The 26,348-nt window shown below is 45.1% G+C and overlaps 1 protein-coding gene and 1 pseudogene across 4 annotated transcripts in view; both read left to right on the top strand.

Moving 5' to 3' along the window:
- The window catches only part of DIXDC1 (DIX domain containing 1), a 79,128-nt gene that overhangs the window by 4,049 nt on the left and 48,731 nt on the right, over positions 1–26,348 (top strand). Inside the window, exon 1 of one of the 4 annotated variants that reach the window (XM_027563758.1) lies at positions 4,572–5,202. The exons of 1 other annotated variant lie outside the window; for it this stretch is intronic. In XM_027563758.1, coding sequence (XP_027419559.1) covers positions 5,143–5,202 — 60 coding nt within the window. In that variant the 5' untranslated portion in view covers positions 4,572–5,142. Of the gene's footprint in view, positions 1–4,571; positions 5,203–26,348 lie in introns of those variants that run through there. 2 more of the 4 variants (XM_027563763.1, XM_027563759.1) reach the window with 2 other exon arrangements.
- LOC113905861 lies at positions 18,104–18,384 on the top strand (annotated as a pseudogene).

Here is a 26,348-nt window from a genome sequence, read left to right as displayed (position 1 = left end):
GCTGGATGGCATCACTGACTCAATGGCCGTGAGTCTGAGTGAACTCCGGGAGTTGGTGATGGACAGGGAGGCCTGGCGTGCTGCAGTCCGTGGGGTCGCAAAGAGTCGGATACAACTGAGCGACTGAACTGAACTGAACTGATAGAGTATCAAAGCTGGTGAAGGATGTTAGGAAAACACAACAGGCAAAGAGGTCTGGGAATGCTGACATGAGAAGGTGGTATCATTTTATGTAGAGTGGTCAGGAAAGGCCAAAAGGATCAACACATTTAGACTGAGACCTGAAACAAGAGCAGGGAGGCACCATGGGTTGTCTGGGACGTGAGTGTTCCGGACAGATTACGATCAGCTCTGTCTTGATTTGAACAAAATCGAGAGTGGTCAGAGGAGTTTTCCAGGAAGAAGTGGAACTTGAACTGCGCATCGTGAAGATTTGAGTAGCAGAAGTGTGGAACCTTCTAGGCAAAGTGATAGTCATGAAGGTATAGAGGTGAAAATGAGCCTTGTGAATCTATGAGACCATGGGGAGCCAACAAAGTGAGCATAGGCAGTGAGGAGGGGGAGGCCTTAAGCTGGACGTGAGGGATTTATATCTGACATGCTAGCAGAAGTCAGTGTTTGAAGATGTTAAAGCAGTTGAACAGCAAGATGAATGTGTTGTCTAAGGAAGATTAAGGGATGCAGACTGGCAGAAAAGCCTGGGGATAAAGAGGTGCAGTTTAGGAGCCAGGACACGTTTGGGACTTTGCTGGTAGACATGAGCCCTTTTGTGTATATGTATTTATGGTGATGTCTCTGAAGATAAATGCAATAGAAATTGTAAACATATGTTACTGCCAAGGAACTTGCTAATGTGAGAAAACAGAAAAAGATTAAGAAATTATTTCAGAGTCATTTTGAATATTTCCATTGACAATTTTCATTGTTTATTCAGACTTATCTTTCTGCTTCTTTATAGTCATTAATGATTGCCCTTAATAGATGTGTTAAATTTTACATAGGTGTGAATTTCACACTTCTTAGTTCTCCGCAGGGAGAAGTCAGAGTCAATATTTTTAGCAAATGACAGTTTTGTTAAAGGTTCAAAGCTTACTTAGGCTAACATGTTATTGTTTGTATTAATAGAAGTCATGAATGAGTTTGCCAGGGTTTCCTCCACTGGCTCATTCTTTTATACAACTAAAAACATATAGTGAGTTCCTTCTATGCTGTAACATCATATAAAAGTTTTGCATAATGATTAAGAATCTGGACTTTGGCTTCACTGCTTCATAGTTGAATTGGGGCAAATTATCCTTCAGATCTCTCTTTCTGTATGTGTAAAGTGGGGACAATAAAAATAACTTACTAATTGTGGTAACTGTGACCATCAGCTGAACTAATATATATAAGTGTTTTAGTACAGGGCTTGGCACATAGTAAAAGCTCAATTTTGCTATTATTAATACTGTTGTAGGTAGATACTTGGGTAAGTTTTCGTTAGTGAGGAAAGTATCTGCCTTTATTGGTTTTTGAAAAATTGTATTTAATTCAAGTATTGTTGATTTATAATGTGCTAATTTCTACTGTACAGCAAGTGATTCAGTTATACATATATCTACATTCTTTTTCCTATTCTTTTCCATTATGGTTCATCAGAGGCTACTGATTATAGTTCCCTGTACTATACAGTGGGAGCTTGTTGTTTATCCATTGCCTTCAATGTTAATGTAAGGCAGGACTGAGGAAGCTTGGTATAATTTCAAAAACGAGACAGCATGGCAGAGCTATGCAGAAAGTAGCTTGCTTGTACTCTTTGCCTCTCCTCCAGGCAGAGTAAGTAACAGGCCTGCAGTGGTGCGAGTGGTTCCAGCTACCTGGACTGGCTTGCAGTTTTCCCTTGTTCGGACATCACGGGATGTAGATCATTGTCCTAGTTATGCCTAGGTCGTTGAATTAGCCCATCTATCCTCCTAGCTCTTGTGTTGATATCACAATGGGATGAGATGGAGAGGACAGAAGGAAGAGGAAATGTTAGTGTTGCTTAGAGCTAAAGCTTGACTCTTTACCTGGGTCACTTTCTAAGTCAGACCATGATAATAAGTATAATGAACATATCTCTTGAGCAAAAAAAGAAAAAAAAATTGAGATTATCTGGTCCAACAAGAAATTTGTGCTTTTTCCAAGTCTGAGACACAGACTATATGTGAACATATTATAATTTGGGGAACATGCTAATAGTTGTGTGGGGACAGTAGAACAGAATATTTTGAAATTGTACTGCCTAAATAGAAATGAATTGATATTAAATGCTGTTTAAATTTTGGTTCCACCCTTGCATTTGCCACATTTTCAAGTTCTCATTAGCCACATGTGGTTAGCGGCCACTGGATTGGACAGCACAGACATGGAATATTGCCACCATCACAGAAAGATCTGTTGGACACTATTGCTGTGGGATATGTGGTTGGTGTTATTATAGGCTTCCAAGGAATAGTGCAATCTTGGACCACATGCTCTATAATAGATTGTGTGTCTATTTACCACAATTCTCTCTAATTCCTCCAGCAGACGGTGAATAGCATAGGACTGGGCCTGAGAGGACTTTTCAGGTTTTAGTTCCTGTATTGACTTGCTACCCGATGGCTCAGCAGGTAAAGAATCCACCTGCAATGCAGGAGATGTGGTTTTGATCCTTGAGTCAGGAAGATTCCCTGGAGGAGGGTATGGCAACCCACTCCAGTATTCTCGTCAGGAAAATCCCATGGACAGAGGAACCTGGCAGGCTGAAGTCCATGGGGTCCCAAAGAGTTGGAAGCGACTGAGCACACATTGACTTGCTAAGTGACTGTGAGCACCTCTGCTAGCCTTGGTTCCTTTATCTGTGAGATGAGAGAGTTGGGCCAGATGAGATCTTTTTTTGGAGCTTTAAAATTCAGTGATTTAAAAAATCTCATCCCAGGAACACTGAGCTCACAGGTCCTACTTTGATAAATAGCTTGTCCTCTGAGAAACAGTGACCTCTTGGCATAGATGACTGTCACAGGACCTGCCTCTGGTGTCTCAGTATTTTTTGCTGCGTCCAGAGCATGATGGGCTGTCAGCCAATCAGTATCCTCCAGCCAGGGATCCACCAGCTGGGTGTTTTGGTTGCGCATCACTATGTATGTAGATGTGCTGCATACAATTTTATGCTCTTGGAAATTTCACACTTCTCTTTAAAAAGGGGGCTTGTTGCATTAATTTGCATCAGTGACTTAACCGAGGGTGTTACACCATAAACTGTGAAGGTGGCAAGGGGGGTTCTTGGCAACCAAATTCGCCAGCTCGAAGGATGGGTCTGCTGACGTGTGGGCTGCTCAGGTTCAGTTTGATGTGGTAGCATGGCTTTTCCCCCAGCCTTAGCCAGAATTGAACCCACAGCATTCACCGGCAGCAGTCACTTAACACCTCGGTTGACTCCTACTTCCTGTTTGCTGTGGTCAGAAGGAGGTGTGTCTTTTCTCAGAAGGATCTTTGTGTTTAGCAGCTTTAGACTTTCAGGCAAGATAAGGCTAGTTCCGCTCCGAAAAGGATTTTCTTCTCTAGTGACCTGAGGAGGAGGCCATTAGGTTCAATAAGAACCGTTATTGACTTTTCTTGCCAAGGTACTAATGAGGGTTTGGGGAGGGAATCTGGCCTTTTGCAAAATCACCAGGATAGAGTTCTAGCTCTTCACACAGCCTCTGTCACTGCCCCGCTGTGTCCCCGGGGGCAAGGTCTGACCTTCTGTGAGCCCTAACACTCTGGAAACCCTTCCCTTCATCTGGGATCACGAGGTGTAACATAATACGGGTGTTCTTTCAAGCTTCCAATTTTCCTATAGAGACAAGAGCAGTGCACTGAGAGTACAGATGACTCGTATTTTTAAAAATAAATAAGACCGTTGACTGGAGTAATGAGAAACAGAGGGAAGAGTTCTGTTTCACTTGAGGAAGCTTTTACCTAGCTCTTTCCAAAGCACCAGGAGATTTTGCAGTGATTTTCATTAAAACCCCATTTAATTAATTTTAAACCCATTTAAAATACAGGTTTTACATTTTATCCTTTATTTTTAAAAGAAAGGAAGAAGAAAGAAAGTTTTTTTTGGTAAAGCTTTGTTCATCCTTGGCTTACCCTTGATGCATCTGTTGTTATTCTGTGATTGATTTACCATTATTTTATTAAATGTATCCTAATACCGTCAATAACTAAAGCCTCTCTATCTTCTTTTTGTCTCTTCCTTCTGTTTCCCCTTCCTTAGGTCCCCTTCTGACCTCACTGTTCAGGCCCCAGGTGGGAAAAGGTTGCAGTTTTCGGCTAGTCTGAGGTCGGTGGAGGGGGAATCTTATAATTCACTCACCTTCCTACCCACCTTGTGGTGGGGCATTTGAGGCCTCAAGTTACCAGAGCGCGAGCTGGCGCGCGCGCATGTGTGTGTGTGTGTATGTGTGTGTGGCACATTCACAAGGTGGCGTGTGTGTGTGTGTGTGTGTGTGTGTGTGTGTGTGTGTGTAGCGCATGCACACGCCGGCATGCCCGCTTGTGTGTCAGTGCGGGTGTGTTCGCGCGCACGCGCGTGTATACTTGGGGCGCGCACAGATTCCGGGACTCCCGGCTGCAGACCTGCCGTGTGCGTCTGTGTGACCACTAGCGAGCGCATGCACACGCCGCCATGCCCGCCGGTGTGTTAGTGCGTATTTATGTTTGTGTGCGCTCGTGCCTGTTTAGTCTCGGGGCGCGCACACACACACCGGCACGCCCGGCTGCGGGCCTGCTCTGTGTGTGTGTGTCTGCGGCGTATGCACACACTCCCGGCCCGGTGTGTGAGCGTGCATGTGTGCGCGCCGCGGGGCTCTCCCTAACGCACACCAGGCTGGGGCCACCCCCGCCAGCGCCTCTCCGCCGGGTGCGCGCCCAGCAGTTTCTATAGGAACCGCGGCAGCGCCCGGGCCCCTCCTGCCGAGCCCCGTGCGAGCATGCCCAGTGGAGGCCGCTAGTTTGGCCCGGGTCTAGGTTTCCAGTAAGTGGCATGCGGGACTCCGCAGACATCCCAATGAGCTGAGCCCAGAGGCTTTGTGTGCACTGGGAGGAGGAGGCAGCGGCCGCCGGCCCGGAGACCCCGCCCGGGGGCCGGCAGGAACAATGCTAGCCTGCCTGACCCGGGGGAGCTTACTGGACGTCCTGCAGGAGGGCTTCAACGAGGTAACCGTCTGCTCCTCCCACTCCCTCGGCCCCCTCGCCCTGGCGCCGTCCGCCTCATCTCCGGGACGGGTCCTCCTGTGCCCCCATCCTCATCGGGACCCAAAGACAATCCCCCCACAGAGCCCTAAGGAGGCCAAGGTGGTGGGTACGGTCCTGTCGAGCCTGGTGAAATCAAAAGGGCTGACCTCTCCCCGCTATGCTGGGCCATGACCTTCCACGAATGCTTGCCAGAGCCCAGAAGACAGGACCACAGATTTCAGAGGTCCTCTCCTTCCAGAAGAAGTGGTCTCCGTGCTCCCCGGGGTCCACCTTAAGGAAACCTCCAGGGAGGCCCTTGAATATATGGAAAAGGTGCTCCTCTGGTTCAGTGGGTGAGCTGAGGGAGGGGCGGGGTGGCAGTTGCCTTGGTAGAAAGTTTGAGAGGGCAGGGCGAGTGGGTGGTCCACAGGAAGTGCCCTCTTCATGTTCGCATCTCTTTCTAAACCTAGGACGGTGCATTTCTCCTCACCCTCAGGCACGATTGGCAGAGAGGACTGAGAGGAGAGATTTCCTGGGGGGGGGCGGGGGGGAGTGGTGTTTGCTCCTTTCTGTGGAGAGTTGGAAACTGGGTCTCAGCCGGACTGGCAGTATGGGCTGGGGCTGACAGGGGGAGTCTCTCTCTCTTTACTTGTTTTCTCTCAGAATTTTGTTAGGTTTCCTTTTTCTTCTCTTTCGTGACCCAGGACTTTCTGGTTCAGGACCGTTGCCCCTTGGGATTTGCTGCGAGCCTCTCCCGTTGCTTCTGCACCCCACCCTTGAGTTGCCTTAGCTCAGCATCCAGGGAGACCCCTGCAAGCAGAGCTGGACCCTTAGTCCGGTCTTTCTTCCTTTCCACCTCCCTCCTTTTCTTTCTGCCTCTTCTTCTCGTCCCTTTATGCCACTCTTTAAGTTTCAGTTGTTTTTTTTTTTAACCAGTTTTTTTTGTTGAACAGTTAACGTATGAATACATTTGCTTCTTAAATATGAACATTACAAGCAAGACTGAGAGCCTGGCCTACCGCTGCCATCCTGGCTTTCCCCAGAGGTAACCATTGTCATGAATTTGTGCATAGCATTTTCTTTCTACATCTGCACTGCAGGCTCTTGCCTTAATTCCTGTTTTTCATTAAGAAGCTCTGCAGCCTGACCTGTCTGAGAACCTTCCCCCTGTCCTGGCCCCTGTGCCTTGTTCCTGATGCAGAGAGTTTGAAAACTGCACAGATGCTGTCCCTACCTAACCAACCAACCGAGTCAGAGTTTTCCTTTGGCTGGGGGGTGTCGCGGCCTTCACGGAAGGGCAGAGCTTGTGTCCCACCTGCACAGCAGAGGTCCTCATCTTTGCGTCAGATGCTCTGAACACATGGAAGGGGGTTATTAACCAAGAGGTACAGTCTGAGCTGAAACACAGACAAGCCAGGAAGCCAGCTCTTTGAGTGCTTCCAGGATTCCTGGCTCCTCTTTTTTTCACTCTGCCTCTGAGCCTGCCTTGGTCTTGATCACAGAAGCTCTTTAGGCCCTCTTCTGACCTTCCATTTTTGTAAGTCAGCCCCCAGGGATCAGGTTCCACTGTCTTATTGGGGGAGGAAACCAGCCCAGAGTGAGTCCTAGTCTTTGCCGTCTGCTCATTTCACCTCCAAACCTTTCAGCTGAAGAGCCAGGTACACCAAGAGGCTGGACTGTCTTTTTTTTTTTTTCTTTTTCATGCTTTGTTGTTTCCATAAGTGCCCCGTGGCATTCAATTCTTGGAAAATATAAGGGCAAAGCAGAGTGGGAGAGTTTTCTTTTTGTGGTGGTAATAAGAGTCTTCATGAGAACAACAGACCACTTTATAATTAATTCATCTTGAGAAGAATACAGTGATAATCTCTTTTCCCTCTGACACGGATTTTTCTACTCATCTTGTAGGCTTCCCTCCACCCCCACCACAGGCTAATGTATAGTCCATTCCCTTCCCTTAGTAGATTTGAACTCTGATAGCCAATAGGTACTTTAGTTTTCTCTGAGAAATTGACATCATGTAAATAATACTAATAGTAATACATTTAATCTCATTGATCCCTTATAGTTTAAATAATTCTTTGATATACATAATACATTAAATAATGCTTTTCACATATGGTATCACACGTAGTGCTACTGAATAATGATACAGTTGGTCATTTCAGAGTTGATGGGCCCTGTTTGACCTTTTCCAGCCTCTTGGGTTGCTTAATAAATCCAGTAATGTTCAGTCCCTTCTGTTAGAGTCATATGATCAGGGTGTAAAGAGGGACTTAAAAGCTGTTGTCAAAATACATTTCAATTTCTCTGAGAAACTCTTCCCCCTGGAGCTAAGAATACCACATATGTATCCAGTCGTCTCCTGGGAATGAGCCAAGCATATCTGAAGCTGTTCTTTATCACCCAGATGCTTTATAGGTCTATGTGGTTAGGGCTGTGACCTCATTCTCTATGGCAGAGAAAACTGCCAGAGGAAATGAAGCTGTGGCCCTAATTGGTTAATTATAAGGGAACCCTGCAGCAGCAAAATCCTGCCCTCTGAATCAAGGCTTCCCTTTCTTCACGATTGGCCTCTGGTCTCAGTCTGATTGCCATCCTGCCTGAATATGCACAACAGAATTTTCTTCTACCACCTTCCGTGAAGAAAGCCCTTGCGTCCACACACCTAACAAATTCTCCACAGGATTGATCCATGTCACAGCTGTCAGTACAGTGCCTTATACTGACATGGCGGATCTGCATTGTGAATTATCCACAAGCTTTGGCTCCTGCCTCACTCTGCGGCTCACCCTGGCTGTCATTCCCTGTCTCCTGTGTCTCCTGGCCAGGCTTTCTGTGGGTCACAATTTCCCCATTCTGCCTCTGCCTCAAAGCTATTTGTTTTCTCTGCCTCTTGGTATTGATGTTGTCATATGAATGTTGTCTTTGATTCATGTGCCAACATGAATTTCTGGCAGTGTTTTTTCTAGGGGCTGAACTTTCTTTTAAAAAAAAAAAAAGACTTTGGTGTTTGTGTTGAAAGGTTTTGACAGACCTGAGACTATAGTATGTTTTGGCAGTAGACATTCATTCATTTAGCTGCTTTGTTCATTATTGGGTTCATTATTGAGAGGATGGATAAAATAATTGAAAAAACACCTCGTCTCTGCTTCCAAGAAATTTATAGGGAGAGATTTATAGATGTGCTAAAAGAACCACGTGGGATGTTTAATGTGGTAAGCATCATAAAAGAGGTGGTGCTTGTGGGAGATCATAGAGATATCTTTTATTTAATGATATCATGAAAAGCACCAAATACTTACCAACCGACCTGATCACTGAGGCCAGACTTTTTCCTTTTCCTGCTCGTTTGGTAAACATGCACACAGGCACTCATTCCACAGACATCCAGTGAATTACTGTGTTTGCCAGGCACCGTGCCAGGCTCTGGAAATGGATGGCAAATAACACAGAATCCGTGCCTAAGCGGAGCTCACAGGCCAGGGAACATAGAGCAAGTGTCCAGAGTGGAACCTTGGGAAAATTGTGACGATACAGAAATCTTGCTTGTCAGGCAGAGCCAGCCTGTGCCTGGCTGCAGCGTCATGGCCCGAGAGACCAGAAGTTGTGGGAATGATTTATTACAATGTTGGTCGACAGGAAGTCAGTTGTCTGAGCCCTAACCTTTTTAACAGACGACTTGGAAGACTTTTCCTACACGTTTCCCACACGTTTCCCTCCAACTGGAAAAATAGAAATTTACATCCCACATGGAGAGTCATCTGCCCGCCAGGCCCTGAGACATACAGGAAGAGCCGTTGTGCAGTGTGGTGCCTTCATGGGGACACAGAAGCAGTGAGGAAGGGAATCGGCAGGGGGAGCAACTGCGGGGCCATCTCTCCTGAGAGCCCCCTGCCTTCTTCCGTGGAGCGGGATTTGCAGTGTGGGCCAGCCAGAGGCGCTCAGTCATTTCCACAATGAATTCCTCTGTGCTTTGCTGTAGAAATTAAAGGCCTGTTAAGTCTTCAGGGTAACCGAGCCCCACGCCCCCTAACCTTCTTTCTTCTATCCTGACTGATTTCTGCTCTCCTCGCCCAGGCTCCTTGGCTGTGTTCCCACAGGAGTCAGTGCCAGCTAAACAGATGCTCCCTGGCGGCAGGCTATCAGGCAGTTTTATGTTCCTCCTTGTGAGTGATGGCCTGGCCAGGCGTGTGGAGCCAGCGACAGGGCGCTGTTTGCCAGGTGCCACCCCCTCAGGCGGTTCCGAGAGGCGGGGGAGCCCTGGATGGTTGTCAGCCGCCATGACTGGCCTCGCTGCCTAGGCTGTGAGAACTAAAGGTTCCAACTCACACGCTCTCCTGAGTGTATTTTCTTGTTATCTACTAGAGGTTCCAACTCACACGCTTTCCTGAGTGTATTTCCTTATTTGTTATCTCCATACCAGGCCCCATGTGAGTGGTCATGGACATAACCTTTGGTGATCAGATATGGTAAGGGGGTAGGGAACCAATCCCAAAGGCCCTAATGGTGGGCTCCAGGCCCTGTTTCCAGGGTAAGGAACACTTGTAGATCATACAGTGATCATTCATCCGTTAACATGCATTTATTGAGCACTTACTTGGGAATGTATACTAGTGAAGGAATAAAGTATTTGTGGAACCTATAACAAATGGAAATTTTATTTTTTAATTTTTGTTAAAAAAAGTATTTATTTGTTCTGTTGTGTCACGTCGGATATTTTAGTTGTGGCATGCACAGTCTTTTAGTTGCGGCGTGTGGGATCTAGTTCTCTGACTGGGGATTGAACCTAGGCGCCCTGCGTTGGGAGTATGGAGTCTTAGCCACTGGACCACCAGGAAAGACCCCTGGAAATTTTAAAATAAGACTGTATGTGTGCGTGCTCAGTCACTTCAGTTGTGTCCCGCTTTTTCGACCCTATGGACTGTAGCCCGCCAGGCTCCTCTGTCCATGGGATTCTCCAGGCAAGAATGCTGGAGTGGGTTGCCATGCCCTCCTCCAGGGGATCTTCCGGACCCAGGGATGGAACCCTCATCTCCTGCATTGCAGGTGGATTCTTTACCACTGAGCCACCAGCGAGGCCTGAAATAAGGTTAGCAGATGATCGCTTTCAGAAAGTTTTCAGCTCTTTGCTTTCTGATACATTATTCTTTGATCACTGGGCTGAACAGGAATACAAAGAGCTCTGCCCGTACAGGGAAGAAGACGGTTAGTGATATTTTTACTTATGAACTTTATTTTTACCTAATTACCCACCAGGCTCAATGAACAGCTTTTCCTGATTCAGTAAAGGCCTGAAAGAGTTAATAGGAAAGAAATATAATATTGCATTATTTTACTGGCAGAATTTAGGCCAGTAATAACTCAAGATTTCCAAACTCCTGCTTTCCTCTCCGTTTTGCAGCAGCGTTTCCACCCCCATCTCATTCTGCTGCAGCTGGAGGATCTCAGAGTTCTGAACAGGTATCTGGTTTCACGGCAGAGCTGATTTCCTTCCTGAGCCATTCAGGTCTCCTCCTGAGCTCCGTCTCCAGTGCATCACAAGAGTCCTCTGCTTTTCGTGTTTGCCTTTCTTGCTTGCTAACAGGGAGCCAGGGAGCCAAAACCTTGGATGTTTCTACACTGCGAACACTAGGTCTCACAGACTTCCCGGTGAAGCCCAGGTGGTGCTTTTGCAAGTCTAACTGCCTAACCCCCTGTAGGAATTCTCTTTGACCTAGAGGCTCAGAGGAGATAGAGAGCAGAGGCTGAGTGTACACAGTTGTTTGGAAGCAAGTGCGGCTCCCAAAGGAAAACAGAAGGAAAGTTACATTTGGTGACAAGAAAGCTTTCAAGGTCAAGCCTTCTTGTACAAAGGAAGAATGTGGACAGGATTGTTTATCCTGGAAGAGTTTTAACACATTGTTAGTTGGAGTGACCAGGAGGAAACTGACGGAGATACCTCCAGCCATTCCCTGGTGTGACCACTGCTTTCAAAACTTTTAGAGCAGTCCAGTGTCATCAAGGTAAAATCCTGCTCACACTGCTTTGTGTCTGGCTATGTCTACTTTTCCTCCTTCTGAGGCCTGACTCAGGTTGTCATAAAAACTCCCAGTCTTTGTAGACTTCATGATTATACAGACATCCTTCTAGCTCCCTCAGAACAAGTTAGAGGTGTTAATTCTGGACTGAGATTAGATCTGTGCTGTCACTGACTTTGTTTGATTGTGTTGGTTTCTTTACTAGTTTGGTTGTTAAGTGTCAAGAACCCATCTTGAACTGGCAGAGACAGAAAGTGGAATTTACTGACTCGTGGAGTCCAAGGGAAGGCTGGAAAACTAAACCGTAGAAAGGGCAAGAATGGGGCAGGTTCTCAGAAACGTGAAAACCAAGAACTCAAACACTGGCAGGATCTCTCCCTCTGCTCTCTGTCTCTTTATCTCTGCTTCTTTCTGTGGGTAGCCCTGTTCCTTCTCACTCCAGATGACTTTCCTTTCTCAGGTGGGCACCATGGCTTATGGGAACATCTAAATTTTATATCTTACAACTTTGTCAGAGAGAAGATTGATTCTATTCCTAAATGCCAAATCAAAAAATTCCAGGAATTGACTGGATTCAACCAATCAACTCATCGAGACAATCACCTGTGGCCAGTGAATGGGGTTACATGAGACCAGCTGGTCCTGGGGCCCAGCCCTGTGTTTGCAGAGGAGGGATGTTTCTAGAGAAGATATCATTGTGAACTGGGCGGATACCCCCAAGAACTGTGAGCTACAATACCCAGGGGCCTGATTTGAACCTGACTGTGGTGCTACTGTGTTTCTCCAGCTGTTGTTGGAAACAGATCAAGACCTGGGGGCATGCTCAAGATGTATTTCTTAATAACCAAGATATTTTCGTATTTTGGAATCTGTTGCATCTTGTCTTCACTGAATAATAGACATAAAATGACCGTGCCAGAAGGAAACAAAATCCAGTGTTTCCCCCCGCCCCCTACCTGCTGAAAGAATCCCTAAGGAGTTACTTCCGATAGCTGGGGGTCTGAGTAGGGGTGGGCGAAGGTAGAGGAAAAGGAAAGTGAATGAACTGGCCTATGGATTCCTTCCCCGCTGCCCTAATAGAGAAGCCCTGCTTTTCCTTATTTTGCATATCTGATTTTCAAAGGAGTTATACTGTGGAAAAACGTGAGGAAGCAAAAAGGAGGAGAAAACTCAAACTCAGACTCCTAGTCTACCTCCCAAAGGGCAACAGCCTCTTACAGAAAGCACCTGGTATTTCTTCTGCCGCAGGGACAGCGCTAGTCAGTTGTAAAGCAAGCAGCAGGAATAGTCAGGGCCTGGGCTTGCACCACAGGCCTCTTTTAAGACAGATATCGTTGTGGGGGAAGGAAAGTGGGCAGCATCGCTGGTCCTCACAAGTTTCTACTTTGTCCTTCAAATCAGCTTGTTTCAGAGCCAGCACTAGGTGTTCATAGCAAGAGTGAAGTCTTGCCTGGCCCCTGGGTGAGAAGTTCAGGTGCGTGCGTGCGTGCGTGCATACGTGCTCAGCTGCTAAGTTGTGTCCAGCTGTTTGTGACCCAGGCATCTTCAAGTTAAAGAAGAGACAAATCGAGGCTTAGTTTAGTGGTTGGTTCCCAACTTAGATTTAAAGGGAGGGGTGGAGGCCTGAAGTCAATGTGACCCTTAACCTGTGGACAAGCACCGCTCCACTCCGTTGTGACTCTCTGGTTTCTATGTTAGATGCCACTTAATAGATCAACAAGGAGTCATAGTAATGACCTGACAAGGACTTTTCTTCAGCTGAAATTTTTTTAATCAGTAATTTCACTGAAGGCATGCTTATCAGTTTTTAAAATCATGTGAATTTGGGCAGAATAGCAGATAGCCTCAACATCTTACCATCTACAGTTCTCCTGGATTGACTTCAGGGTCCACGGTGAAGATGGTCCAGCCTCCTGGTCGCTTGACATTCCCCACTGCCATGATTATCCCCCATCCAGCGCCACCTCACTTAGGCCACATACTGAAGCCACATGCTGGAAACTCATTCCACAGAATTGTCCTAAACCTGAAGTCTCAAACTCTGAAACTCCAGCCTGCTCAAAGCCCCAATTCCCACATTCTTACATTCCCATTCAACTTATTTTCAGTCACATCAACTTCTCTTCTCCTTACTCCTCTCCACTTTCTCAGTGTATAACTTTCCTTTGGTTTCTTTTCCCTGGTGTAGATTCCATGATCAGTCCGTTCACGCACACTCTCACCACCACTGTCCTCACTGCCTTTGCCCTGGTTGAGCTGCCTCTCCTCTGGCTATTTCTGGTCCTGTGCTGTGCTGTGCTTAGTCACTCAGTCGTGTCCAGCTCTTTGTGACCCCACAGACTGTAGGCTTCTCTGTCCATGGGGATTCTCCAGGCAAGAATACTGGAGTGGGTTGCCATGCCCTCCTCCAGAGGATCTTCCCAATCCAGGGATCAAACCCAGCTCTCCCACATTGCAGGTGGATTCTTTACCGTCTGAACCACCAGGGAACCGCAAGAATACTGGAGTGAGTAGCCTATCCCTTCTCCAGGGGATCTTCCTGAACCAGGAATCGAATTGGAGTCTCCTGAATTGCAGGCGGATTTTTACCTGCTGAGCTACCAGGGAAGCCCCATTTCTGGTCCTGCATTAGCCTATTTCTGGCTGCTTCTACTCAGGGTCTAGGCCTGCTAAGCACTTCCAGAGGAAATCACATAACCTAGTGGATTGACTCAATTACAGAATTATGATTTCCAGCACCAGCTGAGTCCTTGGTGTGGCCAGCAAACCTTTAGCTCTTTTCAGCTTTGCACAGGGTCCCTTTACTGAAGCCGCCTTCGCTCTCCCTGTCCCTTTCACTCTCAACAGACAGACCTGCCCACTTCATCATGGGTAGAGGGGCAGTGGGATCTGAGCTCCTTCAACAGCCGTCTTCTTCACCTCCTTGCTTCCCCACAGAGGTCCCTACTCCTGCCTCTCGTCATCAGAGCAGGAAGAGGCCTCTTCCCCTCCTCTGAAACCTCGCCGCGTCATTCCTGCCGTCCCTCTGTATCTGTTTCTCCTTCACCAATCCCCCATCTCAGCCTGCAAGTGTCCTCTCATCCTGAAATCCCCTCATTCCTTCCCACCATCCTCTCCAATGAATACCCTCTCTCCCCCGCTCACTGTCTCTGTTTTCCTGCTCCCTGATGTTTTCTCCCTGCCATCTGACTTTTCACCCCACCCCGCCCTGGCTCTGATGTCAGTTCTCAGAAAGGTCACCAAAGCCTCTTAAATGTTAAATGAAGTGGGCTTTCCAGTCCTCAGTCTGACTTTCTACCGCATTTGACCTTCTTGTCAATGTCCTGACATTCTCTGGTCTTGGATTCCCACATGACACTTTCTCCTGATTCTTCTCCTCTCCCTCTGATTGCGTGTTTGAAAATAATTTTTTTTTTTTTTTGCTGAATCTCAGTTCCTCCACCAGGGATAGAACCTGCGTCACAGCAGTGAAAGCCTGGAATTCTAACCACCAGGCCACCAGGGAACTCCCCCAAATAATTTTTTTGCTGCTCACTTCACTTGTCCCTTTGATGTTGATGTACCCCAGCCTCTGCACTGAGTATTCCTTCCTTTTCTCTCATTGTGTGCTTTTCTTTCCTTTCCTTTTTAATATTTATTTATTTATTGGGCCACACCGGGTCTTAGTTGTGGCACTCGAGATCTTTGATCCTTGTTGCGGCATGTGGAATCTTTAGTTGCGGCGTGTGAACTCATAGTTGTGGCATGTGGGATGTACTTCCCTCTCTGACCACAGATGAAACCCAGGCCCTCTGCGTTGGGAGTGCAGAGTCAGTGGACCACCGGGGAAGTCCCTGTATGCTTGCTTTGCTATGATAGAAATAATACATTCTTTAGAGTAAGATGGAGCGGGTTCAGATTCCATGTTCACCTCTCACCAGTGCTTTTATCTGGAGCAAGTTTTCCTATATGGGGCCGATAATATCAACTTTATTGACTGGATATGAGGATTAAAGGAGGTGGTGCACATCGAGGGCCTCATTCAGCGGCCGACAGGGACAAGCACTCTGCATTTTCATCGTCTTCTCTCCCTTCGGTATCCTCCCCCCACTCCCTACTCCCTTTGCTGCTGAATAACTTCTTGTAGTTCGACTTACTTTGGGGAGTGCTGTAAAGCCCAGGATGTGAAGTCAGCATGGGGTTGAGATCCTTGTCCTTACCTGTCCTGTGACTCTGGGCTCATTGCTGCTCTGAACCTTGGTTTGCACATCTGTAATTTGGTGATAGTAGTTCCACATCTCTGATCAGTGTTGGAGGGGGGAGTAAATATTTGTATATTTGACCCTTGAACAACATGGGGGTTAGGGGTGCCACCCCCATGCATCGTGGAAAACTGTGTAACCTAGAGTCAGGCTTTTGCACCCACGGTTCCTTCACAAGTGCATCAGCTGACCGTGGATCATATAGTACCACAGCGTTTACTACTGAAAAAATCTGTGTAAGTGGATCCATGTAATTCAAACCTGTGTTGTTCAAGGGTCAACTGTACACATACACACGCACTATATATATATGAAAAGACGTGGTTCAGTGCCCAGCACAGCACCTGGCACGCAGTAAGCTCTGAGCAGATGGTGTTGTTATCCCAGAGCGGTCCCTGCTCTCTCATACACAGATACTCTCAAGCATCTCACTCCCACCCCACACCCATCTCTTGTGCCCTGGACCTGGATTTTGCCAATTGGCGGCAGAACATCTCTACTCTGATGTTTTGCAGATGGCTCAGGCTCTTGTTCAAAACCAAACTGTTTGCTTCGCCCCGCTTCCCGTGCCCCGCCCCCCAATACTTGCTCTTCACATGCTCTCATCTCGGTTAAAGCATCACCATCCATTCAGGTGCGACTTTTTTGGACTGTCTCTCTCATTGTTACTGCCTGCCTCTTGGCAGTCATCTCTCTGACTTATTTCTGCAGTTTATCCTTTTCTCACTGTACTGCTTCAGTTTAGGCTGTCATATTCTAGTGCGTCCAGAGTGACCTTTCTAAGATACAAGTCTCACAGTTTCACTTTCCTGTTGCAAGGCTCCATGCTTTCCTGTTAAAACTCTTTAAGACTTAAATCTAAGTTCTGGTAGGTCTTGTGCTGACCTATTTCTTAATCATCGCCACCTGCCACTCACAGCTCGGCCCATACACAAATTTGTTAACTGGCCATTCCTCCAAGATACCATATACCTTCAGGCTCTTCCTTTCTTTTTTCTAAAATCACCTCTCCCTGGGATGTCCTTCTATTCCCCACCTGGCAAATATCCTTAAAGAATAGACAGATGTCTTCTTCCCTCTTGACCCTCCCGTGATGTCCTCATCCTTTCACCCTGTTACTCCTTTTGTGCATAGATAGGATTTTAAAAACATTGCTCCATTGTTGCAGTGATCACTTTGTATCAGAGTTATTTATATGCCTGTAAACAGTGGGCCTGGCACAATGCCTGGCAATGTTGGTTGAATTTGAATAAATGAATACATGAAATGACAGGGTCTGGAAGTATCTTGTGAGATGGGATCTAATAAGTTGAAATTTGTTAAATATGCATCAAGAAGGCCAGTTATACAAGAATGAAAATGGAAGAGATTGGCCTCACCGCAGAATATGTTAAAAATTTGGGGAGGGGAGTTGGTTGATAATATTGTGTGAGTCAACAGTGTGAGGTGGTAACAAAAAAAGAAGAAGAAGAGGAAGAATGGGAAGAGAGGGAAAAAGAGTATGAAATGTCTTGGATGAGAAAGTTGACTGTCTGATTTTATAGCCAGGGTATTGTGTTTCGTTCTAAGTATTACGGTTTTAGAGGGATTTAGGCCAGAATAGCAATAATTCTTGAAACCATTTTGTTTTTAAGATTTTGGGGAAAAAATTATAAAAATAGACAAACTGGTAGCTAACATGATGAAAAAGGAGGAAGCACAAATATACAAAATAAAAAAATGACAGTGGAGAAATAACCGTTGAAACAAACAAAACTGTAAGAGTCTTTGCATGTCTGTGCAAATAAACTTTAAAACCTTGATGAGATTAATAATTTCTAAGGGAAATTCTGATTACTAAAATTGACAGAGACAGGATATTTAAACAGACCAATTTCTGTGAAAGAAATAGAGAACTTTAATAAGGAACTATTCCTCAAAAAAAGTACCAGCCTAGATTATTTCACAGGGGAATTCTACCAAACCTCTACTTATCAGATAGCCCCAGTGCTCTACAGATGATGTCAGAGAATGAAACAAAGGAGAAACTTGCTCCTTCTTTTTAAAAATGTATCTACCTGGTAGTGCAAAAAAGGAAACTACAGACAAATATTACTTATGAATACCTGTGAAAAGAAGACCCCAGTGGCTCAGTGGGTAAAGAATCTACTTTCAGTGCAGGAGACAGAGGAGACATGGATTTGATTCCTGGGTAGGGAAGAGTCCTTGGAGGAGGGAATGGCTACCCACTCCAGTATTCTTGCCTGGAAAATCCCATGGACAGAGGAACTACAGTTCATGGTGCCCTTAAAGGGTTGGACATGACTAAACAATGAGCAACCATGAAAAAGTACAACAAATGTAGTACTAATATAGCTCTAATATATATATTGTATTAGTGAACAAAGTTCAACATCACATTAAAGTGTAATTCATTATGATCAAGTAGGGTTAACCACAGGAATGCAAGGTAGGTTCATTTTTAAGAAATCCATGTATTCCATAATAATGGAATATTATCAGGAAAAATAATCAGAATTGTCTCCATAAATTATGACAAAACTTTCATCAAAATTCAACATCCGTTCATTATAAAACCACTGAAGAAAATAAGACTTGCTTGGGAACAGAGCAGTGACGGTGTAATTCGAGATTCTCCCTGGGATTGTCCTCATGGCCACATACTTCATTCCAGAAATGGCCGCTGCACACATCCGTGGATTCACTAATGGGAACAAGGGGAAAAGGGTTGCCCATTATTCACATTGGTGAAGTTTGATGGAAAGAGATAGGTGCATCTCTGGAGTTGATCATCATTATGTGTTGAAGGGTTTGGAGAACATTGATTAAGAGAGCATTTTCTTGATTGATGAGAAATAGCTAGGTTATGCTCGTCTACCCCTGTTAGAAGGTTATGCAGTGTATTGTGTAGCATGCAGTATATTTTGTAGTGCGTGATAAAAATAAAAGAAAAAAAAAGAAAATAATACTCGATGAATTCTTTCTTAACATGATAAAAATTTATATACTTTATTCCAGAAACCATTCACTTTCCAAACTGGGAAACACTTCAAGTATTTTCTCTGAGTCCAGAAACAAGGGAAGAATGCCCAATATCTCCACTACTAGTCAACGTTGTACCAGAGGTATATAGAAATTGATTAGAGGCATAAAGCTTAGTAAAGACTATTTCTTTTTGTAGATGATGTGGTAATAATCCTGGAAATTATTGAGAATTGTTGATAAAACTCAATGAAACTCAATAAAAGATAAGATAACAGAATATAAAATGAACCTACTGAAATTAACAGCTTTCACATACACAGAGTAACCAATTAGAGAAAGTGATGGTAGAGAAAACCTCATTTAATCTCAATTAAGAAGAATTCAATACTTAGAAATGAACTTAACAGGAAATGTGTATAACTTACAGGAGAAAAACTTTAAAACTCTCCGGAAAGACTCATTTGAACAAATGAAAGACATTCCTTATTCTTGAGTAGGATGGTTCAACAACATATAAATGATGGTTCTCTCTATATCAATTTATAAATTTAATATAATCCCAATAAAAGTTCTAACAGGCTTTTTTTTGAAAGTTAGATAAGTATATACTGAAGTTTGTATGGAGAAATAAATTTGTAAGAATATTCAAGAAAATATTAAAAAGAGAAAAATTTCAGGGCAGTGGGGGCGGTGGGGGGGACCAGCTGTACCAGATCTTAAATTATACTATATAACCTCTACAAATAAAACATTTTGGTACTGGTCCATGAATGAGCAAATGTACAAGTGATACAGACTGTGCAGTCCAGGAGGAGACCCAGGAACTATGGAAATTTAGCGTATGATAAAGGCAACATTGAGAGCAGGAGGAGAAGGGGACGACACAAGATGAGATGGCTGGATGGCGTCACCGACTCGATGGACATGGGTTTGGGTGGACTCCGGGAGTTGGTTATGGACAGGGAGGCCTGGCATGCTGCGGTTCATGGGGTTGCAAAGAGTTGGACACGACTGAGCGACTGAACTGAACTGAAAGGCAGCATCTCAAATCCCTGGGGTAAAGATTGACTTTAGTAAATGGTGCTGGAACAACTGGGTAGCCATTTTTTAAAAAGTTAAGTTGGATCTATATCTCACATTATACAGAAGAATAAATTCTAGATGGAACAGGGATATAAATGTAAGCAATTTTGAAACCATATGAGAACTAGAGAAAAAGCAGAAGCGAATTCTTTCACGTTAGTGTAGGGAAAGCCTTTCTAGCCATCACCCAAAATTCAGAGGAATGAAATATCAGTAATTTGATTATATAAAAATAAAATTCTTTTCATAGCCAGAAAACCACCATAAACTAAGTCAAAAGATGACTAATAGGGACTTCCCTGGTGCTCCAGGGCTAAGACTGCACACTCCTAATGCAGGAGGCCTGGGTTCGATGTCTGGTCAGGATCTAGATCCCACATACTGCAACTAAAAGCTCCTGCGTGCCTCAACTAAAGACCCATGTGCTGCAACTGAGACCCAGCACAGCCCAAGAAATGTGTGTGTGTGCTCAGTCACTCAATCGTGTCCGACGCTGCAACCTGTGGACTGTAGCCCACCAGGCTCCTCTATCCATGGGATTCTCCAGGCAAGAATATTAGAGTGGGTTGCCTTTCCCCCGACCCAGGGATCAAACCTGAGTCTCCTGCATTGGCAGGTGGATTCTTTACCGCTGCACCACCCGGGAGGCAGCCAAATACATAAATATAAATATCCCGAAAGGGAGATCACCGACGAACTGGGAAATTTCTGCAACATGTATCAAAGACAAAAGGGTAACATCTCTAATAAATAAGAGCTCTTAAATGAAGGTACAAAAGATAGAAAAATGGGAGAGATGTGAACAGGTAATTCATGTACATATACAAAATATATAAAGATAAGGATGAATTTAAATTGAATTCTTAAACCTACCAAAAGAGGCTCAAATTCATAACTAAAATATAAACAGCACTAAGATACAATTTGTCACCTATCATATTAGCAAAAATTTAAAAGTGTGACAACATATTCTATTGGCAAGACTGTGGGAAAATGCACTCTCATGCATTGCTGATGGGAATGCAAATAGATACAATGCTTTTGGTGGGGAATTTGGCAATATCTAATGAAGTTATCGGGAAATAGACGGGGAAACAGTGTCAGACTTTATTTTTTGGGGCTCCAAAATCACTGCAGATGGTGACTGCAGCCATGAAATGAAAAGACGCTTACTCCTTGGAAGGAAAGTTATGACCAACCTAGATAGCATATCCAAAAGCAGAGACATTACTTTGCCATCAAAGGTCCATCTAGTCAAGGCTATGGTTTTTCCTGTGGTCATGTATGGATGTGCGAGTTGGACTGTGAAGAAGGCTGAGCGCCGAAGAATTGATGCTTTTGAACTGTGGTGTTGGAGAAGACTCTTGAAGGAGTCCCTTGGACTGCAAGGAGATCCAACCAGTCCATTCTGAAGGAGATCAGCCCTGGGATTTCTTTGGAAGGAATGATGCTAAAGCTGAAACTGCAGTACTTTGGCCACCTCATGCGAAGAGTTGACTCATTGGAAAAGACTCTGATGCTGGGAGGGACTGGGGGCAGGAGGAGAAGGGGACGACAGAGGATGAGGTGGCTGGATGGCATCACTGACTCGATGGACGTGAGTCTGAGTGAACTCCGGGAGTTGGTGATGGACAGGGAGGCCTGGCGTGCTGCGATTCATGGGGTCGCAAAGAGCTGGACACGACTGAGCGACTGAACTGAATGAAGTTATCTACTTAATGTATCTATATTCACTTAGCTATCTTCTTTGAATCTACCCTGAAGATAGACCTCAATCAACATGAAAATACATATGCATAATGTTATTCATTGCTGCACTGTTTTTAACTGCAAAATATTGAAAAAAAACCTCTGAATTCCCATATAGAAGACTGACTAAATTATGATATATCTACATAATGGAGTACCATGTAGCTGTAAAATAAGGAAGATTTCTAGACCAATTTGGAGTGATTTCCAGAATATATTAAGCAAATATTAACTGAAGCGAAGTGAAAAATGCAGGTGTAAAAAGAATGTGTGTATGTTAGTTGCGTCTGACTCTTTGCGACCCCATGGACTGTAGCTCACCAGGCTCCTCTGTCCATGGAATTCTCCAGGCAAGAATACTGGAGTGGGTTGCCATGCCCTCCTCCAGGGGATCTTCCAAACCCAATCTTGAACCTGGGTCTCTGTATTGCAGGCAGATACTTTACCATCTGAGCCACCAGGGAATATCAGTGCTTAATGCTATTTTGGGGACTTCCCTGGTACCCAGTGGCTAAGACTGCAAGCTCCCAATGTAGGGGACCTGGGTTTGATCCCTGGTCAGGGAACTAAGGCAATGGCACCCCACTCCAGTACTCTTGCCTGGAAAATCCCATGGACGGAGGAGCCTGCAACGCTGCAGTCCATGGGGTCGCAAAGAGTTGGACACGATTGAGCGACTTCACTTTGACTTTTCACTTTCATGCATTGGAGAAGGAAATGGCAACCCACTCCAGTGTTCTTGCCTGGAGAATCCCAGGGACGGGGGAGCCTGGTGGGCTTCCATCTGTGGGGTTGCACAGAGTTGGACACGACTGAAGTGACTTAGCAGCAGCAGCAGCAGCAGCAGCAGCAGGGAACTAGATCCCGAATGCAACGAAGTTTGAAGATCCCACATGCTGCAACAAAGACCTAGCAGGGCCCAGTAAATAAGTAAAATTTTTTTAAAAAATTACTAGCTATTTTTCACATAAGAAGAAAAGGGAAATAAAATATACATATATCTTTTTTTCCAGGTAACGTAGAACGAATCAGATCGGTTATCTATAGGAGTGGATAGAAATAAGGTGGAAAGACTAGAGAAAAGGGAATGGAGTAGAGAGAAAGATGGAGATATGACACTTCTGAATGTATGTTTTTCTATAGCTCTGACTTTTGGAATCATGTTAATCTTTCTCCTGCCCCCAAATTAATTAAAATCTACCAAAATGTTAGGACAACCCAAAATGGTCTACCAATTGTAATAAATGTACTTAACTGTATTACAAATTAATAACAACCACACTGAAGGCAGAGGAAAGAAAAGAATTAACCTAAGTCACTTTGGAATCAGTATTTTGAGTGTACACTGTAAGGCTAAAGACAAAAAGGACTATATACTTGTATATCAATTTCTGCCTAGTAAATTTATTTTTATGACTTGGCATAGCCCAATAGATAAACAAATATTTTTAAAAATGACTATACTAATCCATACAAGGTACAGGTTAGCAAGTCAAATTCTGATGTGTTTTCTAGGACTGAGGAAATATTAGTAAATATATTGTGGATAGAGTCAGGTTTCTCACTGTGGGGAAAAAGGAGTTACAAATAAGGAAAAGGAAGAAGAGAGGTGAACCCTGTGGTACTGGGCTAGAGGCAGGATCCAGATAATTCATGGTCTATTTCTCCATCTGTCTGTCAAGATAAGTAGATGGAAGTATGTGTCTAGGTGTGATACATACCTGTATTTCCTATTCGACTCCTGAGAGGGCCCAGAGTGTTCCCCCAGTAGGATGAGTATACCTCGTGCCCAAATTTTGATTTCTGAAAACTACTCTCCAGCAAGAGGAGCCAAAAGTGATTTCTTTTGACAAATAGCTGATGACAGAGCTGGAGAAGAGAAAATACAAGATGAAGGGATCTTGTAAAAATACAGGTTCTAATTCATTAGAACTGGAGCAGAGTTTGAGATTCTGCATTTCCATCCTATTTTGCATATTCTATTCTACTGCATTTGAAGTGTGTGGATTCACAGTGATGCGTGAGCGTCTGCTTTTCTGAGAGGCCCCTGGTGATGGTGCTGCTCATCTGCTGAGCCTTCTTTGATTAGCAGATAGCTCCCTAGTGTAGGTTATTACACAGGAGACTCAAAGCACTGGCTGCGCAGGGAGAAGTGGTTTAGGCTAAGGTAACCTCCATTCTGAGAGTTTTGGTGAGGTTGTTTAAACCTCAGGGATGCATTTATTTAGATGACAGTGTGGTAGAGTGGAAAGAGCACTGGTTTGGGAAACAGAGTGAATTTCATATTCGTAGTTTAGAGTCTGGGTGGCCTTGAACATTATTTCACCATTTTGGAGTCTTGGTTTACAGTTAGCAAAATAGATAAAGTAAAAATTTCCCTAGCAGATTAGCATTAGAGAAATTGTGTCTAAAGGACCTAGCATAGCTCTAGACACAGAGTAGGTGTTCAGAAAAGTGGTGACAATTATCACTTATGCAATAGAATCAGAGAAGGCAATGGCACCCCATTCCAGTACTCTTGCCTGGAAAATCCCATGGATGGAGGAGCCTGGTAGGCTGCAGTCCATGGGGTCGCTAAGAGTCTGATACGACTGAGCGACTTCCCTTTCACTTTTCACTTTCATGCATTGGAGAAGGAAATGGCAACCCACTCCAGTGTTCTTGCCTGGAGAATCCCAGGGACTGGGGAGCCTGGTGGGCTTCCGTCTATGGGGTCGCACAGAGTCAGACATGACTGAAGTGACTTAGCAGCAGCAGCATGCAATAGAATCCTCTTTACTGGAAGCCGAGAACTGTGATTAATGTGTGTGAAAAGTTCTGTGAGGAACCCCAAAGCAGTTTTGCACCAGAGACAACTTACTTCTATTCATTGGCCAAAAGAAGGCTATGATTACTTAAGTAAAATTATCTTGGCCTGATGAAAAATACTTGTTCTTGTCTTCCCCTGCATAATTAACTTTTAGAATCATCATAAGTCTTGGCCTGATGAAATTTGACACATTATTCACTGATTCAAACAGAGATTTGTTGAGCGCCTGTTACTCTGAGTCCAACAATCCTGAATTCCTGTAACGTCCTGCCTGGAGCATCTAGTTGAGACCTGAGCCCCTTTGAGCTCACTGTCCTCTTTGCCTCCTTTCCTCAGGAAAGCCCCCTGAGCATGGGCTTCAGACTGAGCTAACACTCCTAGCACCTTGCACACCCCCGTCCTAGCGCTTGTCTCACCAACCTGCAAGCTGCTCCTCCTTCTCCTCTCTTCTTGATTTTTTTTTTCCTGCAAACTTCTTCAAGGCATAAAGCTCTTTGTAGCCCTGTCACAGAACACTTGCTGCACCCACCTTGTAGTTGAACTGATTGCCTGGCACAGGACGTCCTCAAGGAGATCAGTGTCTGAGGTGTGTGGGAGGGTCAGGGAAGGCTGCCTGGAAGAGGTGGTGATGCTTGAGCTGAGGTTTCAGAAGAGATTCGAGGCAGGAGGGAGGTAGAGTGGCCAGAAGACATGGTGTGTTTGGGGCACTGCACATGGTTTGCTGCTGCTAAGTCACTTCAGTCATGTCTGACTCTGTGCAACCCCATAGACGGCAGCCCACCAGGCTCCCCAATCCCTGGGATTCTCCAGGCAAGAGCACTAGACTGGGTTGCCATTTCCTTCTCCAATGCATGAAAGTGAAAAGTGAAAGTGAAGTTGCTCAGTCGTGTCCAACTCTTAGTGACCCCATGGACTGCAGCGTACCAGGCTTCCCTGTCCATGAGATTTTCCAGGCAAGAGTACTGGAGTGGGGTGCCATTGCCTTCTCCGTACAAACATAGTTTGGACCAACCTTAAACGTGGGGTTGTGGGGGGCAAATGTGAATGGGTAAGCAAAGCTGAAGGAGAGGTAAGGACTAGCCAGGACAGACTGAAGTGCAGCTGAGGAGGCTGGGTTTTATCCTGCGGGTAATGAGAGGCCAGTGAAGGATTTTAAGCAAGAATGTGTCGGGGGAGGGTTGAGGGTGATACTCGATAGAGGGTAGGGATTTTGATGTAAGCCAGGTAATCAGACCCAGCTGTTACCCTGATGCCTTTGTGGCCCTGAGCAGAGTGGTTTGCTCTGGAGGCACCCTTTGCCTGTCCTGCTGTTTTGGCTGAAGGGTAGGAGCTCACCTGGACAGGAATCTGGCCCTTGTGAAAGCAGAAGGCACAGCTGCCTGCAGAGTGAGTGTATAGCAGGAGGCCCTTGGACCGCCTTTACTGGGTTTGCTAATCAGGTCTGCCATGGCATAGGGATGGAGACTTTGGAGAAGTTACATGATTTCTCTGAATCTCATCCACAGAACAGAGATGATACCAACCCTTCAGTGCTTCTGTGAAAACTGAATTAGATGATGATAATGAAAATAATGATGACCATTTAGTAAACATCAACTCAGTGGCTGCGTTCTAGGTATATTGTTGTTGTGTTGTTTAGTTGCTAAGTTGTGTCCAACTCTTTTGTTACCCCACGGGGTGTAGCCTGCCAGCCCTCCTCTGTCCATGGGATTTCCCAGGCAAGAATACTGGTATGGGTTGCCATTTCCTACTCCAGGGAATCTTCCTGACCCAGGAATTGAACCCAGACCTCCTGCATTGGCAGGCAGATTCTTTACCACTGAGCCATCAGGGAAGCCCTCCAGATACATTAGTGAGTCATTAAAAGACATATAAAACATCAAAAGTAGTGTTTAATTCATGGTTCAGTTCAGTTCAGTTCAGTCACTCAGTCGTGTCTGACTCTTTGCAACCCCATGAATCGCAGCACGCCAGGCCTCCCTGTCCATCACCAACTCCCGGAGTTCACTCAACCTCACGTCCATTGAGTCGGTGATGCCATCCGGCTATCTCATCCTCTTTCATCCCCTTCTCCTCCTGCCCCCAATCCCTCCCAGCATCAGAGTCTTTTCCAATGAGTCAGCTCTTCGCATGAGGTGGCCAAAGTATTGGAGTTTCAGCTTTAGCATCATTCCTTCCAAAGAACACCCAGGATTGATCTCCTTTAGAATGGACTGGTTGGACCTCCTTGCAGTCCAAGGGACT

The sequence above is a fragment of the Bos indicus x Bos taurus genome, chromosome 15, assembly GCF_003369695.1.
Source record: "Bos indicus x Bos taurus breed Angus x Brahman F1 hybrid chromosome 15, Bos_hybrid_MaternalHap_v2.0, whole genome shotgun sequence".
Lineage (NCBI taxonomy): Eukaryota > Metazoa > Chordata > Mammalia > Artiodactyla > Bovidae > Bos > Bos indicus x Bos taurus.
The sequence above is the reverse complement of the archived record's forward strand: the minus strand, read 5'-3'. Positions and strand labels throughout refer to the sequence as shown.